The sequence below is a fragment of the Dipodomys merriami genome, unplaced genomic scaffold (assembly GCF_024711535.1).
Source record: "Dipodomys merriami isolate MVZ:Mamm:240054 unplaced genomic scaffold, mDipMer1.0.p SCAF_4, whole genome shotgun sequence".
NCBI lineage: Eukaryota > Metazoa > Chordata > Mammalia > Rodentia > Heteromyidae > Dipodomys > Dipodomys merriami.
The window spans coordinates 94,396,253-94,411,585 of NW_027205603.1; the positions used below are offsets into that span (position 1 = coordinate 94,396,253).

General features: G+C 62.2%; 1 protein-coding gene across 6 annotated transcripts; it reads right to left on the reverse strand.

Annotated features, from left to right (window-relative positions):
• Positions 1-3,846: 3,846 nt before the first annotated feature.
• LOC138806036 (jerky protein-like) lies at positions 3,847-11,736 on the reverse strand. Of its 6 annotated transcripts, none has more exons than XR_011365721.1 (6): positions 10,994-11,132; positions 7,470-9,811; positions 7,191-7,222; positions 5,954-6,089; positions 5,129-5,271; positions 3,847-4,307 (listed from the first exon to the last, which is right to left on the reverse strand). XR_011365721.1 is itself a non-coding variant. In XM_069991506.1 (2 exons), the coding sequence occupies exon 2, from the start codon at positions 9,418-9,420 to the stop codon at positions 7,723-7,725; it is 1,698 nt and encodes a 565-aa protein (XP_069847607.1). In that variant the 5' UTR covers positions 9,421-9,811; positions 11,700-11,736; the 3' UTR covers positions 7,302-7,722. The 6 variants fall into 6 exon arrangements, 3 of the variants coding, with proteins under 3 accessions (XP_069847607.1, XP_069847605.1, XP_069847606.1); XR_011365722.1 differs by having other exon boundaries at positions 5,954-6,233; XR_011365720.1 differs by having other exon boundaries at positions 7,191-7,300.
• Between the last annotated feature and the right edge of the window lie 3,597 nt (positions 11,737-15,333).

Below are 15,333 nucleotides of genomic sequence, written 5' to 3' on the forward strand. Positions count from 1 at the left end.
TTTGCTCCTGCTCTGCTTGGGTTGATTCTTGTTAGGCTCCCCTCTCCCCCCTTGGCCTTGGGCCACATGTGTTGGGGACCACTCTAAGCCCTGATGGGCACAGCCATGGTTCCAGGAAGCCCAGTCACCAGCAGTTCCTCTTCAGAGGGAGAGGAGAGCGGCCAGAGCCCAGGCGCCACTTCCTCTACCGTGTGGGGAGGCAGGAGGCAAGGGGTGCCGGTGTAGAGAGCCGGTCCTGTGGGAGATGAGCAGACTCCCCCGTCCTTCCTCCCAGGCCTGTGTGTGTCAGGACCTGCTTCAGGCCCTGAAGCAAAGGCAGCAGTAAAATAAACCCTTCCTGGGGAGGCTTTGAGCCCACTGCACACTGCTCCTCCCTGGGACGTTTGCGGAGTCCCTTACTGCCCATCCTGAAGATCCTTCTTTCTTCCTGTGTGGGTCGTATGGCGGGAGACGGGCCAGTCTGCTAGAAAGCCAACCTACAGACCCTGTGGCTAGGGCCTCTGCTTCCCACCATCTAGACCTCTAGGTTCCCACAAAGTGGGAGAAACTCCTAAATAAGGTGGTCCGGCTTGGGGACCAGGAAGCAGGCAGGCACGTCACTTGCTGAGCACACATCCAGGGGACGGTGTCCCCTGCACGTGGCCAAGAGCCCCTGAAGGGTGCCAGTGTATGCGGTACACGCTCTATAAATGTTGAGGGTAGAAGTGGAGGGAAACAACGCAGAAGGGAGACACCAGGCCCCATCCCCCACGAGGGGGTACAGACCGCTGAGCTCTGCAGAGAGGGACCAGAGAACCCGGCAGGAGAGGGCAAGGGGAGCCGCAGGGGACCTATCCCCCACATGTGGTGGCCTTGGGGTGCTAGAATAAATAACAGCAGTGCCCTCAGGGCTCACCGAAGCTCCCCGGGCAGCACTTGGGCACAAAATCCAAGGTGTGAGGACACCAGGAGGGAAAGACACCTCCAGGCATCTGTAGAGTGTTCTAGGGGAAGCAAGCAGATGAGCAGGAGCCACGCCAGGAGCCAGGGTGGGCATGTGGCTGGCACCTGGCTCTTTCCTCACTAAAAATCCACCTTCTCTGCTTTCTCCGAGGGGCAGTGATGGGCCACAGCCCATCACCCCAGCGGGAGCCGGGGTGAGCGACGTGCCTGCCACAGCCCCTCCTGGCCTCAGGGCCCTGTCTGTGAAGTGGGCTGAGTGAGCTCACTCATAGGCCGCAGTGAGCCCCACACAACCTGTGCCCAGGAGAGCAGCCACCTTCCAGCTTGCCTCCTCCCCTCCACCCCCTTCCAGCCACTCACTTTCCCTCCCCGGGGCCTCTGACCACCTTCTCTAAGGTGGGAATACCTAGCAGAGGAGTCATGGAATCAGTGGGTGGGGAAGATTCTGGTTCTAAGCATGGAAAGACCTGGCCTCCAGTCCTCAAGAAGGAAAGAGACCTCATCCAGGCAGCCCAGGGGGAAACAGTGAGGTGGCTCTGTCAGAAGGACTGACAGATGAAGTGATGGATGGATGGATGGATGGATGGATGGATGGATGGATGGATGGATGGATGGATGGATGGGTGAATGGATGGATGGATGGATGGATGATGGGTGGGTGGGTGGGTGGATGATGGATGGAAGAGGGGATGAGTAGCTGTGTGAATGAATAGACAGGGAGGGAGGGAGAGAAGTATTTGTAGTGGGAAAATGATCAGATGATGGGTAGATGGAAGGCTGTGTAGAAGGTTGGGGGGATAGGTGACAGATGGGAAGACAGATGGGTGGATGGGCAGATGGGTGGATGGAGAGGTGATAGTGAATGAATGAGTGATGTGTGAGGGTGGCCTCACTGGCTGAGCCCAGTGATGTGGACGTGCTGCGGTGTATTTTTAATTTCCTTTCACAGATTCCAGCGGCCTCCCATCTGTGACGAGATAAGACGGAGCCAGCTCTGGCAACGCCGCAGCAATACAGAAGCCGAAGCCTGAGAAATCAGACTCGGCGTTATGGTTTGGATGTGAAGCTCGTGGGTTGAAGGCAGATCCAATCACCCAGAGATGACTGGATGGAGAGCGCTCAGATCGAACGTGGATCTATGGATTAAATTATGGCACACTTGGAAGGAAACAGGTCACTGAGGACAAGGTCTTAGGGTTAAGGCTGTCTCTGTCTTTCTCTCCTTCCTAGCCAACACAAGGCGTGTCACCGTGGCCTCCAAACTCTGAAACTATGACCCAAACGAATCCCCTGCTTTAAGTTGTTTGTAGCAGGTACTTTGTCACAGTAAGGAAAAGCTGACTGACACACAGACCCCTGCCACCTCTGACCAGCCTGATCCTGAGCACCATGTCCTTGGCCCCTGTCCTCACTCATGGCTGAGACCTAGCTTCTGCCGAGCCTGGACCTCTGAGCTCATGGCAAGCATGCCAGTGTTAAAGTCCTCTCCTCATTTGCCTCCTTCTGCTCAAGGACACTGTCCCCCGGGCCTGGTTTCTGGGGTTTTCATATAGCAGGTGCTTAATGGGAGGAAGGAAGGGCACTAGGGGGCAGTGTTACCCCTGGGTAGGGTGGCCATCAACAGGCCTGGGCTGCACAGCTTCCTGGAGCCTGGGACTGCACTCCTGGCTCACTGCCCGCTGTGTCCCCACTGGGCCAAGGACTCTAGGGCTCTGTTGTACCCTGTGGCCCCTTCCTGGTTTTTCCAGACATAAACTCATCCCATGGACTGGTATCTGAGTTTGGCGCAGCTAGCCCACCCCACGTGCCCAGTGAACCTTTGCGGATGGCACAACTTAGTCAAAGAGGTCAGTGTCCCCCACCCGGTCCCACCCTCACCCTCCTGCCGGCCCCGGGGGCACCGCCTCTGCTCTTCTAGGAAGGCCTTTCAGCTAGACTGGCCAGCAGGAGCGCAGGGAGATGAGAGGAAAACAACAGGCATCCTTCCCTTCCCCCGCCCGCCCTCCCTCCATGTCCCGAGTGGTTTCTCAGGCCATGGTCCCAGGTCCCAGACTGACTCTGCCCTGGGCTGACCTTGTAGGGCTGCTGAGGGTGCTGCTGGCTCGTGGTGGCTCCAGCCTCTCCTCCTAGAGGACGGGGCTTCCCTGTCCTCACCTCGGAGCTCCAGAACCCACTCACCATCCGCCCCCAGGTCAGGCTGCTGGTGGCCTTGGTTCCAATCAGGGTGCTGTGCAGCCACCCCTTCTCCCCAGCAGGCACTGTCCCATGAAACACAGACCCACGCGGGCAGGGCGCCCACGCTGCACTTTCTCTTCCCCCCCACCCCGAGTTTTCTGATTTGAGGAACTTCACTGGTGTGTGACTTGCTATCACTTCCTCCCGTAGCTGGCTTGTTTCAGTAAGCAGCAACCCCTTTGGGTTCAGCATGCAAATGGTCTGTGGACACCCTAAGGGAACTCACAGTGCATGGGGAGAGGAGAGGACTCGGTGCAGGGGCAGGTGAAGGCGGTGAGGGAGAGGGCGGCGAGGAAGGTCAGCCGTGGGACAGTCTAGCAGGCTGGCAGGAAGGGGGCAGGAAGGGGGTGGGTAGAGGTCGTCAGCTGATGCCAAGACTGGCACAGGATCAAGTACTGGTCGCGGGGGGGGAGGGGGAGGCCAGAGCTTTTAAAAACTCACAGTGACATTTTGATCCCATTTGCCAGCTAGGAAGCGGCCTGTCAGCTCACAGCACCACTTAATGTCTGCAAATAAAATCCAATCAATTAGAAGCCCTTGGTCACAGCAAGGTGGCTGAGGGGGGCTGGCTCCCCTCGAGAGGCAGCACCTAGCGGAATGTGCCCTGGTTGGCTGAGGCAAAGGGCAGAGCCTGGCATTTGTTTTGTTTTTTTTAATTGTGGGGCCTGAACTCTGGGCCTGGGCGCTGTCCCTCAGCTCTTCAGCTCAAGGCGAGCGCTCTACCGCTTGAGCCACAGCGCCACTTCTGGCTTTTTCTGTGTATGTGATGCTGAGGAATCAAATCCAGGGCCTCATGCGTGCGCGGCAAGCGCTCTACCGCTGAGCCACCTTCCCAGCCCCAGAGCCTGGCACTTGGGTGGCACAGAGTGTGGCGGCAGATGGCCAGCGTGGGCCATGAGGATGGTATCCAGGGACCACAGGGGTCCTTCGTCCGGGGTATTTACTGAGCACCCACTGGGGAGGAGCCCAGGACAGGCAGAGGCTGGGCGGGGTCTGGCAGCCGAGGTGGGGAGTGGGGTGGTCAGCTGAGGCTGGCCATCACCAGCACCATGTGAGGTCATCAGTGTCTGGGGACCAGATGGTCCAAGGCTTCCAGGTAGTTTGTAGGATTCTCAGGTTTTCTATTAACTCTGCCAAAACAAAGAAGAGGACACCAGTGCTCAAGCCCCTGGCACAAGCCTACTAGGCCTTCAGGAAAGCAGCCCTGGGTCCTTTCTAGGGGAGCAGGGTAGATGGCTCAGGCAGGGGTCTGGCCAGGCTGGAGGGGCTGGCGTGAGGGAAGGGTCGCCAGGCGTGGGGCTGGTGGGGTCCTGCAGCCTCCTAACACACACGTGTACACACATACACTGTCATCTGCATGTGGTCAGCAGCACACACAGGGTTCTGTGGAAGGGCCACTCACAACCACCAGCACCCATGTGCTCAGAATCATCACAGCTAAGGAAGGGTCTCCCCAGGGGCGGAATGGCCACCCCAAGGGCTACTGGCCTCATGTGTGTAGTGAAAGTGGGGTCCCATGTGTGGAGAGCCCTCCCCCAGCAGCCATCTTTCCATTCATCCCACACTCTTTCCCCGCTTGGGGCACCTGTGAGGGCTGACGTGGTTCAGGCCTGCCAAGCTCCACCACACAAAACCACAGCCCAGGCCTACCGTGACCTGCTGCCCAGGGGGCCTGAGACCAGGGCACCCAACAGGGAGCCTGTACCCAAGCGCACTGCCTCTCAACACCTCCTGCTGGGGCAAGCCTGGTGACACTTCTGATCTGTGGCCCTGCCACAGACAAGCTGTGTGCGTCACACACACACACACACACACACACACACACCCATGATCCAATGAGTGAGAGTCCCCAGGATCCAGGCCCAGCACTCATCCCCTCTGCCTGGGCCAGGGGGCAGCATGGATCTGCCCTGAAGACCAGTGTCCTTGGGATCGGGCGTGTTGTTCTCACCCTGAGCCTGGCCCGTGTCCTTAGGAAGACCAATGGAAGGGTTCTTATTCTGGTCTGGTTCAGTTTCAGTCCATATTCGGCTGGCTTCACGGCTCTTAGGCCTGTGGCAAGGCAGAAGCATCCCAAGCATCCTGGTGGAAGGGCTGCTCACCCATGGCAGCCAGGAAGCAGAAAGGAAGCGGAAGGGGCTGGGACAAGGCATTCCCCTCAGCGCCTGTCAGCTGACCTATTTCCTCCTCCAACCCACCAGGTTCATCCAGCTGTGAACTCCTGTGCACATCCCCAAAGGCTTGGCTCCTGAGAGCTGTCAAGGGCAAAAGGATGCACGCAGGCATGCAGGTGTGCAGCACACCCTACCCCCAAGGGACTCCCAGGCCACACTGCTCACAGCTCTGAAGGCACTAAGCCACAAAGGTATGGCAAGAGGGTCCTGTTTGGCCCAGAAGCGCCTGAGCCTCCAAGCCACCCCCAGAGAACAGGCTGTCCTTCCAATAAGAAAACTGAGGCTCACCCAAGGGTGAGCCCACCCACATGTCCCGGGTGGGGTTGATTCCAGAGCCAGCCTCGGCCCCGAAGTGGGCTACGCCGAGCTGGGCAAGGCTCTCGACTCTGGGCCAGCTTCCCCCGCTGTCAGGCAGCCCAGCAATCCTGACCGAGGTGGCACGGGGGGGGGGGGGGGGGGGGGGGGAGGGGGGGGAGGGGAAGAGCGGCTCTCCCTCAGCCAGCCCAGCCACACCCAGCGGCCTCCAAGGACCTGGTCCTGCAACCTCCTTCTTGTCTATCCATCCCTCCCACTACCTGCTAGCCCACCCACCAGCCACGGACCTGGGCTGCTGCCTGGGAAGAGCACGTCTTTAAAAACACGGCAGGCACGTCTGCTCCTCCACGCCAGGCCCTCCTGGGCAGGGTCACCCTTCTCCAGCCAGATGCTGGCCACAGTGATCTTCCCGCTCTGAAGAGCCTGCACGGGGCCAGCAGTGCAGACTGGGACTGACTGCCTAGCCTCTGCCAGGCGCCGGGGCTGGGATCCTCAGAGCAGTCTTAGAAGATCAAGGAAGCTGGACCTGGAAGCCCCGATTCCCCGCGTCCAGCAGTACCGTGCGCCCTGACAGTGGACAGCACGTGACTGCAGGATGGGGGCCCTCCTCACCCAGACCCTCGGGAAGCAGGGTAAGGGTTGCCAGTCACCTAGGAAGCAGCCTGCAGGGCCCTGAGAGGCGCAGGAGCAGTCCTGGGGCGGGGGACGGATGGGAGGCAAGCCGGAAGGAAAGGCCCCGGGGTGGGAGGGAGCCGCCAGGGGGCCTGGCGGGGCTGGGGCCGTGCCTCTCATTGCGAGGACACAGAGGAGCTGGCCAGCTCACAGTGCAGGGGAGGAGTCGGGTGTTGTGGCACAGCTTGTGCTCACGGCATTCAGGAGGCAGAGGCAGGGCTGCGAGCCTGGCTATTCAGCAAACCCCATTACTAAAAAAAAAGGGGGGGTCAGAGGTGACACTGCTCCCCAGAACCTCAAGAGCCACAGGGGAAGGGAAAGAGAGGTGGCCGCCCAGCACAGTGAGTCGGCCTCAGACTGAGGACAGGCTCACGAGGCTGGTGTGCCCAGAGGCCGCTGGGGGTCCTGGGGGGCACTCAGGATGCAGCAGGGAGACTGAGGGCCCAGCCAGCCCCCAGCCCGGCGCTCAGGGCTGAGCAGAGGCTCCGGGCCTCCACAGACCATGCGCACTGAGGCTACTCTCCACACCTCCAGTGCAGGCCCCGAGGGCTGCCAGCCACTCTGCGGGGAGGAAGGCGGCATAGCCTGGCTTCCTGCTCCTCCCAGGCCCCTCAAGGGCCAAGCTGAAGGCTGCTGACTTTGCAAAGTGCCAAGGCCAGACATCCCAGCATGGCCGGGACAGGAAGGAGCAAGCCATGAGGTCGGTGAGTCTGATGAATACGGACCTGCAGGGGCTCCGCCATGCCCCCACCCCCACCCCAGAGGGACCCATCCTCCCCCGGTGTCCGGCACTGATGCTGCCGGCAAAAGGGCAACACCTGACCTCTGACCTCCCGCAGTGCCTCAACCTACCGCAAGTGAACAGCCTCCTTAGTGATCCGGAGCTGGCAGGAAACACAGACGCAGAAGTGGGATGACAGCAATATGCCATGAGCCCCGGGTCCCAAAGAAGCAACACGGGGCTTTTGAAAAATGCCAGGATTTTATCACCTGCACACATGCACTAAGCGACCCCTCCCCACACACACACACACAACACGGGAACGCGGGGCTGTGCTGGCAGTGATGCCCTCCGTGCCTGGGCGGGCAGAAGAATGCCAACCACTCCCAAGACCCCCCCCCAGCTCTCACCTGGCCCCAGGTCCCCGGTGAGGAGCTGGTAAACCCAGGAATGAGAAGCGCTGCCTCGGCTGCCATGCGGAAGCCCAGCCAGCCGCGGCCGACGGGAAGCACCTGCTTCCCAGAGGCCCCACCTCTGCGGGCCAAGGCCATCCGAACATGACAACCACCCGCCAGCAGGGGGCAGGTAACACAGCAGAAGCTACACTGGCTAGAACACTTGGGTGTGACAATTCTAGGAGCCCCACAACCGCGCCCTCTACAATCACAGAGCCGCGGGGACCGCGGCCAGGTAGGTGCCGGGACGGCCTCCGTTGTCACCGGCTGCGGACGAGCAAGGCAAGGGCGAGTGGGCCGTGGGTGTGCCCGCACCAGGGCGCTCCTGGAAGGCCTCGGGCTTGACCCCGGCCTGGAGAGCGGCCCGCTGCCGCCTCAGCTGCCGCCGCTGGCGGAAGGCTGAGTGCAGCGCCCGCAGCTGCTCCGCCTCCTGCTCAGTGAAGCACGGCTGCTGCTCGGCAAAGCACAGCACGGCCTCAAAGGAAGCGGCCGCCTGCTCCCAGGCGGCCTCGTCCTCCCCACCGTCCCTCTCGGCCTGCTCTGCGGGCCCAGTGGCCTCGGGCACGGCCTCCCTCCGGGCGCTCCGCCCCCAGGCCTCGCTGTCCTGAGGCCTGCTGCCTGGGCGGGGCGGGCCTGCCTTCAGCCCAAGGATGTGGGCAAAGGCCTTGTGGTGAGGCTTGGCATTGTGGCCTTCTGTCACCATCGCCACCACCTCTTCCGAGGAGCCTGTGGCCAGCGCGACCGCCGGCCACAGCTTCCTCCAGGCCCGTCTGAAGACCTGGCTGGGCACGGCCTCCCAGGCGCAGGCCACACTGAAGATGGTGTCGTTGGCGCTGTGGCGGGCGTGGAAGCTGTGCAGGGTGACGGGCAGGCTCACGAAGTGCCGCATGAAGTCCCTCCGAATGCCCTGCTCCATGGGCTGCAGCAGGGAGGCCACGCCGGCGGGCAGGAAGATGGTGAAGATGTTGTCAGACACCAGCTCCGACTCAGCTGGGTGGGCCCGGGAGCTGTCCAGCAGGAGGACGGCCTTGCTGCCCGCGGGCAGCCCTATGGTCCGGAAGTGCTCTCTCACGGACGGCACGAAGACGTGGTGGAACCAGTCAGAGAAGATCTCCTTGTCCACCCAGGCGCTGGCCTGGGCCCTGTGGGCCACGGGCAGGTGTTGTATGCCCCTGAAGGCTCTAGGGCCACCCCCCTTCCCGATGGCCAAGGGCTTGATTCTGTGCGAGCCGGTGGCGTTGGCACACAACAGGACGGTCAGCCGGTCCTTGCCCGGCTTGAGGCTGGGCACCGTCCCACCATCTGCGCCGGGGCTGGGCAAACACCGCCAGAAAAGGCCTGTCTCGTCAGCGTTGTAAACCTGCTCTGGGGACAGCCTGTGCTCCTCGGCCAAGCTCCTGAAGAAACCGCAGAACTGCTCAGCCGCCTGGTGGTCAGCGCCCTGCTTCTCACTGGACGCGTCCAACTTCTTAATGCCATGCCTGGCCTTAAAGCGCCAGAGCCAACCTCCGGAGAACACACAGGGCTCGGCCGGCTGCATCTGCTCGTACAAGTCCTTGGCCTTCTCGATGAGCATGGGGCCGGACACCGGCACGCCCTCGGCACGTTTCACTAAAAACCACTCGTACAGCACCCGGTCCAGGCGCTCCAGCTTGGGCGTGTGCAGGGTGCGCCGCTGCTCCAGAGCCTGGTTGGAGTCGGAGTTGGCAAAGAACCAGAGCAGCTGGGCCTTGTGGGCCTTGATGTCATACAGGGTGGACATGCCCACGTTGTACTCCTGCATCAGCGCCTTCCGGCTCTCGCCGCGCTCCAGCCGAGTGCAGATGTCGATCTTCTCCCTCAGCGTCAGCACCACCCGCTTGCGCTTCTCCCCCCTGCCCTGCGCCGCAGCCTGCTTGGAGGCCATGGGGAGGGTGGCCTGACCCAAGCCGTGGCCTCCGCTCCCCTCTGCCGTGCCTCTTTATCCTCACAGTCTGCTGAGCCCGGGCAGAGCCCAGAGCCCAGGCGGAGCCCAGCCTCTCCGCCGCCTGCTTCAGCTCCCCGTGGTGTCCCCAGTCCAGTGTGCATGGGCCTCAGCCCCAGCAGTGCACTTGCTGCCCGTCCTCTCTTAGAGGAGATGGCCAGTGTTGACCTGCCCAGGTCTGCTTGGTACGCTGGACCCTCTGGCCTTCTTCGTACTATGCTGGCAGGGCTTCTCTCAGACAGGCCTGGGGTTGTGAGTTAATGAAGGGTTGGTGGTATGAGACAGGGTGTTCTCCCAGGCCTACAATGGCATCTCTCCCACCGCACTTCAGGAACTGGATAGCAGAGGAGAAAACAGACAGTTGCATGGGACATTGCTTAGACTCACCAGAAACTTCTGAAACAAGACTGCTGCTCAGCTTGGACTTGCCGCTCCTCACTCCCCTCACTGCTCAGTCTTCAGCGCCCTCTACGCTTTCCCCTGCAGGGCAAAGGCCAGAGGCCAAGGCACCACAATCCCATGCCCCAGGAAAAGGCACACAGGCCTCCCCACCACGGATCCCACCCACCTGCCTCCCTCCCAAACCCCACTTCCTCTTGTAACCTTGCACAGCAGGAAGAGGCTACTTAACCTGAGCGGCCTAAAAATGGAACCAAGATGGCCAAACAAGACAAGACATTTATTCCAACGTGGCAGGCGCGTTTGAAGACACACACCAGGCTTGTCAGCGGCTGGCTCATGGTGAGCCTGTTCTCAGAGCCTGAGGTGCCAGCGGGGACAGAGGGAGCCAAGGCTACCCTGGAGGGGATCTTCAGTAGGAAGCTGAGGGGCTGGCAAGCTTCCTAGCAGGGGCTTGGCACCCGAAATGGGTTCCATGGCTGTTTCATGATGCCGAAAACCCTTCCTTCAGAAACGATTTTTTTTCCCCTTTGTGTGTGTGTAGGGGGGGGGATTTCCGGTTGAACTCTGGGCCTGGGCGCTGACCCACTTGAGCCACAGCGCCACTTCCGGCTTTTCTGCATGGTTTATTGGAAATAAGAGTCTCAAGGATTTTCCTGCCTGGGCTGGCTTCGAACCGCGATCCTAAAGTCTCAGCCTCCCGGGCGGCTAGGAGACAGGCGTCGGCCACCGGCGCCGCCTTGCAATGGCTGGGCAGGGGAGCGGGCAAGGGTCCCGTGCGGGGCCGGGAGCGCCGCGCCGGGGAGCGGAGCGGGCCGCGGGCCTGCGGGCCCCGATCGGGGCGCAGGGGTCCGGCAGGGGGCCCGCGGGGTCCCGGAGGCCGGCGCCCCCGCCGAGGCCTGGCCCCGCCCCGGAGCCGGTCCCGGGACGGCGCTGGCTGGGGGCCGGGGCGGCCGAGTGGCGGGCCCGAGGGGAGCGGCGGCTGCCGGGGTCGCGAGGCAGCGACGGCCGGGCGGGGCCCGCGCTCACCGCGCTCACCCCACTCACCGCCGGGCGCCCCGCCCCGTCCCGCCCCGCCCCGCCCCGCCCGCGATCGCGACCGCCCGGACCCACTCACCGCGGACCCGGAGCCGCCACCGCCGGCCGGAAGTGCCGGGCCAGCCGCTCCGCTCCGCAGCGCCTCCCCCGGCCACTTCCGGGACGCTCTGGGCCGGCGGAGGACCCGGCCTCGGTCTCGGTGGCCGCCGGGAGGCCGCGGAGCGCTGGCTGACCGTGGGGGCGGGGGGTGACCCTGGAGCGGTACGGGGGCTGACCCTGGGGGCGGGGCGGGGGCTGACCCTGGGGGCGGGGCGCTGGCTGACTGGGGGCGGGGACTGACACTGGAGAGGTATGGGGGCTGACCCTGGGGGCGGGGCTGTTCCTGGGGGCGGGGCGCTGGCTGCCTGGGGGCGGGGACTGATTCTGGGGGCGGGGATTGATTCTGGGGGCGGGGCGATGACTGCCTGGGGGCGTGGCTTCCTGGGGCGGGGCTGTCCCTGGGGGCGGGGCGCTGGCTGCCTGGTGGCAGGGCTGACCCTGGGGGCGGGGCGCTGGCTGCCTGGGGGCGGGGCTGAACCTGGGGGCGGGGCGCTGGCTGCCTGGGGGCGGGGCTGAACCTGGGGGCGGGGCGCTGGCTGCCTGGGGGCGGGGCTGACCCTGGGGGGGGCGCTGGCTGATCTGGGGGCGGGGACTGGCCCGGGGGCGGGGCCGACCCCCACCGCCCTCTGGGTGGCCGTCAGCGCTCCTCCTCCCGTGGGGTCCGCAGCCCTGGGCGTGGGTCTCACCTCGCTGCATCCGCGGGGCGCCCCCGCTCCAGCCCGAGTTCGGCCGCCCCCCGACAGCGGGGCGGCCTGGCCAGCCTCTGCCGCCGCCAGCGCCCCTTCCTGGCCGCGTGCTGGGCCTCGAGCGGCAGAGGCCCAGAGGGACCGCTGAGCAGGGATGGGAGGCGGAGGTGGACGCGGCCCGAGGCTCTGCAGACTCGGCTTCCGTCGGGGCTGCGTGCGCTCTCACCCCCACCTTAGCCAATTCCTGCCGCTTTCTGCAGCTGAGTCCTTGCTCGTCCTCCCCCCTTGCTCCCATCCTCCCCCCTTGCTCCCATCCTCCCCCCTTGCTCCCATCCTCCCCCCTTGCTCCCATCCTCCCCCCTTGCTCCCGTCCTCCCCCCTTGCTCCCATCCTCCCCCCTTGCTCCCATCCTCCCCCCTTGCTCCCGTCCTCCCCCTTGCTCCCGTCCTCCCCCCTTGCTCCCGTCCTCCCCCCTTGCTCTCGTCCTCCCCCTTGCTCCCGTCCTCCCCCCTTGCTCCCGTCCTCCCCCCTTGCTCCCGTCCTCCCCCCTTGCTCCCGTCCTCCCCCCTTGCTCCCGTCCTCCCCCTTGCTCCCGTCCCCCCTTGCTCCCGTCCTCCCCCTTGCTCCCGTCCCCCCTTGCTCCCGTCCCCCCTTGCTCCCGTCCCCCCTTGCTCCCGTCCTCCCCCTTGCTCCCGTCCCCCCTTGCTCCCGTCCTCCCCCCTTGCTCCCGTCCCCCCTTGCTCCCGTCCTCCCCCTTGCTCCCGTCCTCCCCCCTTGCTCCCATCCCCCCTTGCTCCTGTCCTCTGTGGTCAACGGCACCCGTCTTCCGGCTCACACAGGCCAAATCAGACATCCAGCTGACTGGGAGCTCTGACGGCTCGCCCACAAAGCCCCAGCCCTGTCTCCTGCCTGCCCCAACTGTCGTCGGGAGCCTGGGAGGGAAGCCACTCCAGCTCTCAGTGGCTGGGCGATGCTGCGTGTCAGGAGTTGCATGTCAGAGTTGCATGTGTTTGGCAGAGGAGGGAACAGAATACCAGGTCGTGGTGGCACTGATTTCCGGACACTATCAGGTTCCTTGGGATGGCCCAGCTCAGCCCTGGGCCTGGCTCTCTGCTGCCACCTTGTGGACACACAGTCGCTCCTCCCACGTGGGAGTGGGTACTAGCAGGGGCAGGCCTGGCATGAAGTGGAGCATTTCTCCAGGACCCTTGGGTCTCCTCAAGGATCCAGTTCACTCTGGCAGTAGAGAAGGAATTAGAAAGAGAGAAAGAAGCCAGGTGCCAGTGGCTCACACCTGTCATCCTAGCGACTCAAGAGGCTGAGAGCTAAGGATTGTGGTTCAAAGCCAGTCTAGGCAGGAAAGTCTGTGAGTCTCTTATCTCTAAGAAACCACCAGAAAACCAGAAGTGGTGCTGTGGCTCAAGTGGTAGTGTGCTTGTCTTGGGCTGAAGAGCTGAGGGACAGCGCCCAGGCCTAGAATTCAAGCCCTACGGCAGACAAGAAAGAAAAAGAAAGAAAGAAAGAAAGAAAGAAAGAAAGAAAGAAAGAAAGAAAGAAAGAAAGAAAGAAAGAAAGAAAGAAAGAAAAAAGAGAGAAAGAGAGAAAGAAAGAAAGGAAGGAAGGAAGGAGAGAGAGATCGAGAGAGAGAGAGAGAGAAGGAAAGAAAGAAAAAAAGAAAGAGAGAAAGAGAAAGAAAGGAAGGAAGGAGAGAGAGAAAGAGAAAGAGATCTAGAGAGAGAGACAGAGAGAGAGAAAGAAGGAAAGAAAGAAAGAGAGAAAGAAAGGAAGGAAGGAGAGAGAGGGAGAGAGAGGGAGAGAGAGAGATCTCGAGAGAGAGAGAGAAAGAAAGAAGGAAAGAAAGAAAAAAAGAGAGAAAGAGAAAGAAAGGAAGGAAGGAGAGAGAGAAAGAGAAAGAGATCTAGAGAGAGACAGAGAGAGAGAAAGAAAGAAGGAAAGAAAGAAAAAAGAAAGCGAAAGAAAGAAAAGAAAGAAAGAAAGGAATACTGGTGTTCCCTGGGGCCTGGCCTGTCTACAGGGCCAAGGCCTTCAAACCACACCTGGCCTGGCCTGGGGCAGAAGCCTCCTCCCAGATGGGCCTTGATAGCTTCACTTGGTCAGCGTGGCCGTGGAAAGGGTCAGTCTGGGTTGCCCACTCCCCTCCTGAGTCCTCTCCATCCTGAGCCCCCCATGGTCATGCAGGCTGCTCCGCCCGCTGCCCAGAGCGGCTTAGGGGTCTCAGTTCACAGCACCCACACTTGCACAATGCTCACATACAGCACGTGCCCACCTCCCGCACTGACACTCCCTCATGCACACACAAGCTCCTACATCACCCACGTTTCCACACCATCACACCTAGCACGCACACAGCTTGCCTGGGGCGTCTGGCTGCCCAGTGGCCTGGCTGAGCTTGGGGCATGCCCATGACCTACGGGAGCCTGTCTCCAAAGGATACAACCTGCAGTGGTATAAACAGAAGCTTGTTGTGATTTTTCTGTTCACATACTGTCTTCCATTTCAAAGACTTGCTCTGTGTGAAATGAGAAGCTCACGCCCAGGTGATGTGTGGTCAAGCGGGGACAGTGTGTCCGCTCCGGGGGAAGCCGGAGTCTCTTGGCGAGGCTTCCCCGAGCGTGACCGGCGCCCAGGGAGAGCAGCTCCTCTGCTATGTGAACGGGCAGGCTTGGGTGCGCAGGCAGGAGCCCCGGGGGGAACAGGAAAAGCTAGAGTCTCAGGAAGTGGCTCAGGCTAAGGGTGAGGCATACCAAGGCCGCACCCGGGGTGCACGCGGGCAGCCACGGCCCTCCGGGATAGAGCTCCCCAGGGAGCAGGACCCCCAGAGAACCCAGGCCCTGTTTAGGCTCCGCCTCTGTTCAGTGCATGGCCCAGGCATGAACAGTGAAGGTCGTGGGTCAGGCTGTGATCAAGGTCAGGCCTCACAGTGTTGTCGGAATCAGGGTTCAGGGTATGTTCAGGGGTTGGGGCTTAGCATGTGACCAGGACTCAGCCTGACATCAGGATTAAGAGTCAGGGTGTGAGCGGGGTCACGGCTCAGTGTGTGGCCAGAACCGAGACTCAGGGTGTGAGCGGGGTCACGGCCTACGTGGGGATCGGGGTCAGAGTTAAGTCTGAGAGAATCTGGACTCCGTGTTGGAGTCCGTGTGTGGCAGGGGTGAGGGCCGTCAGGAAGTCACAGTCGTGGTTTTCCACCCTTGAACTGTGGTCACTAGATGATCTCGGCCATCTTTAGACCTGACCTCCACTGCTGGCATTCGGGGCCAGAGGCTCTACAGAGGATGCCCTGTGCACTGCAGGTGTGCAGACCCTGGGCCTGGGCTTACTGCACCCAGCACCATCAGCACCCCCAAGTGGGGACAGCCCAGCTGCACATCCACCCCACCGCCCCCATGGCTGCGTTGTGAGAGCCACTGCCTTAGACAGCTCACTTCATATCAAAGTGATCGGCAAACATTTCCCCACCTGCAAATATTTGGAGAATGAGTGTTCCAGGCCGGTGCTGGGCGCCTGGTGCCTCCAGTGTACAAGCTGATAGGAACGGTTCCTGCCCAGGGCGGCCCGGCTCCTGTGGGCTGGTGGGAGGGTGGGCACCAGCAGGCAGTCACGTGGAAACACC

Excerpts from the sequence above, each read along its gene's own strand:
- LOC138806036 (XM_069991506.1), bottom strand. The coding sequence starts at position 9,420 with ATGGCCTCCAAGCAGGCTGCGGCGCAGGGCAGGGGGGAGAAGCGCAAG.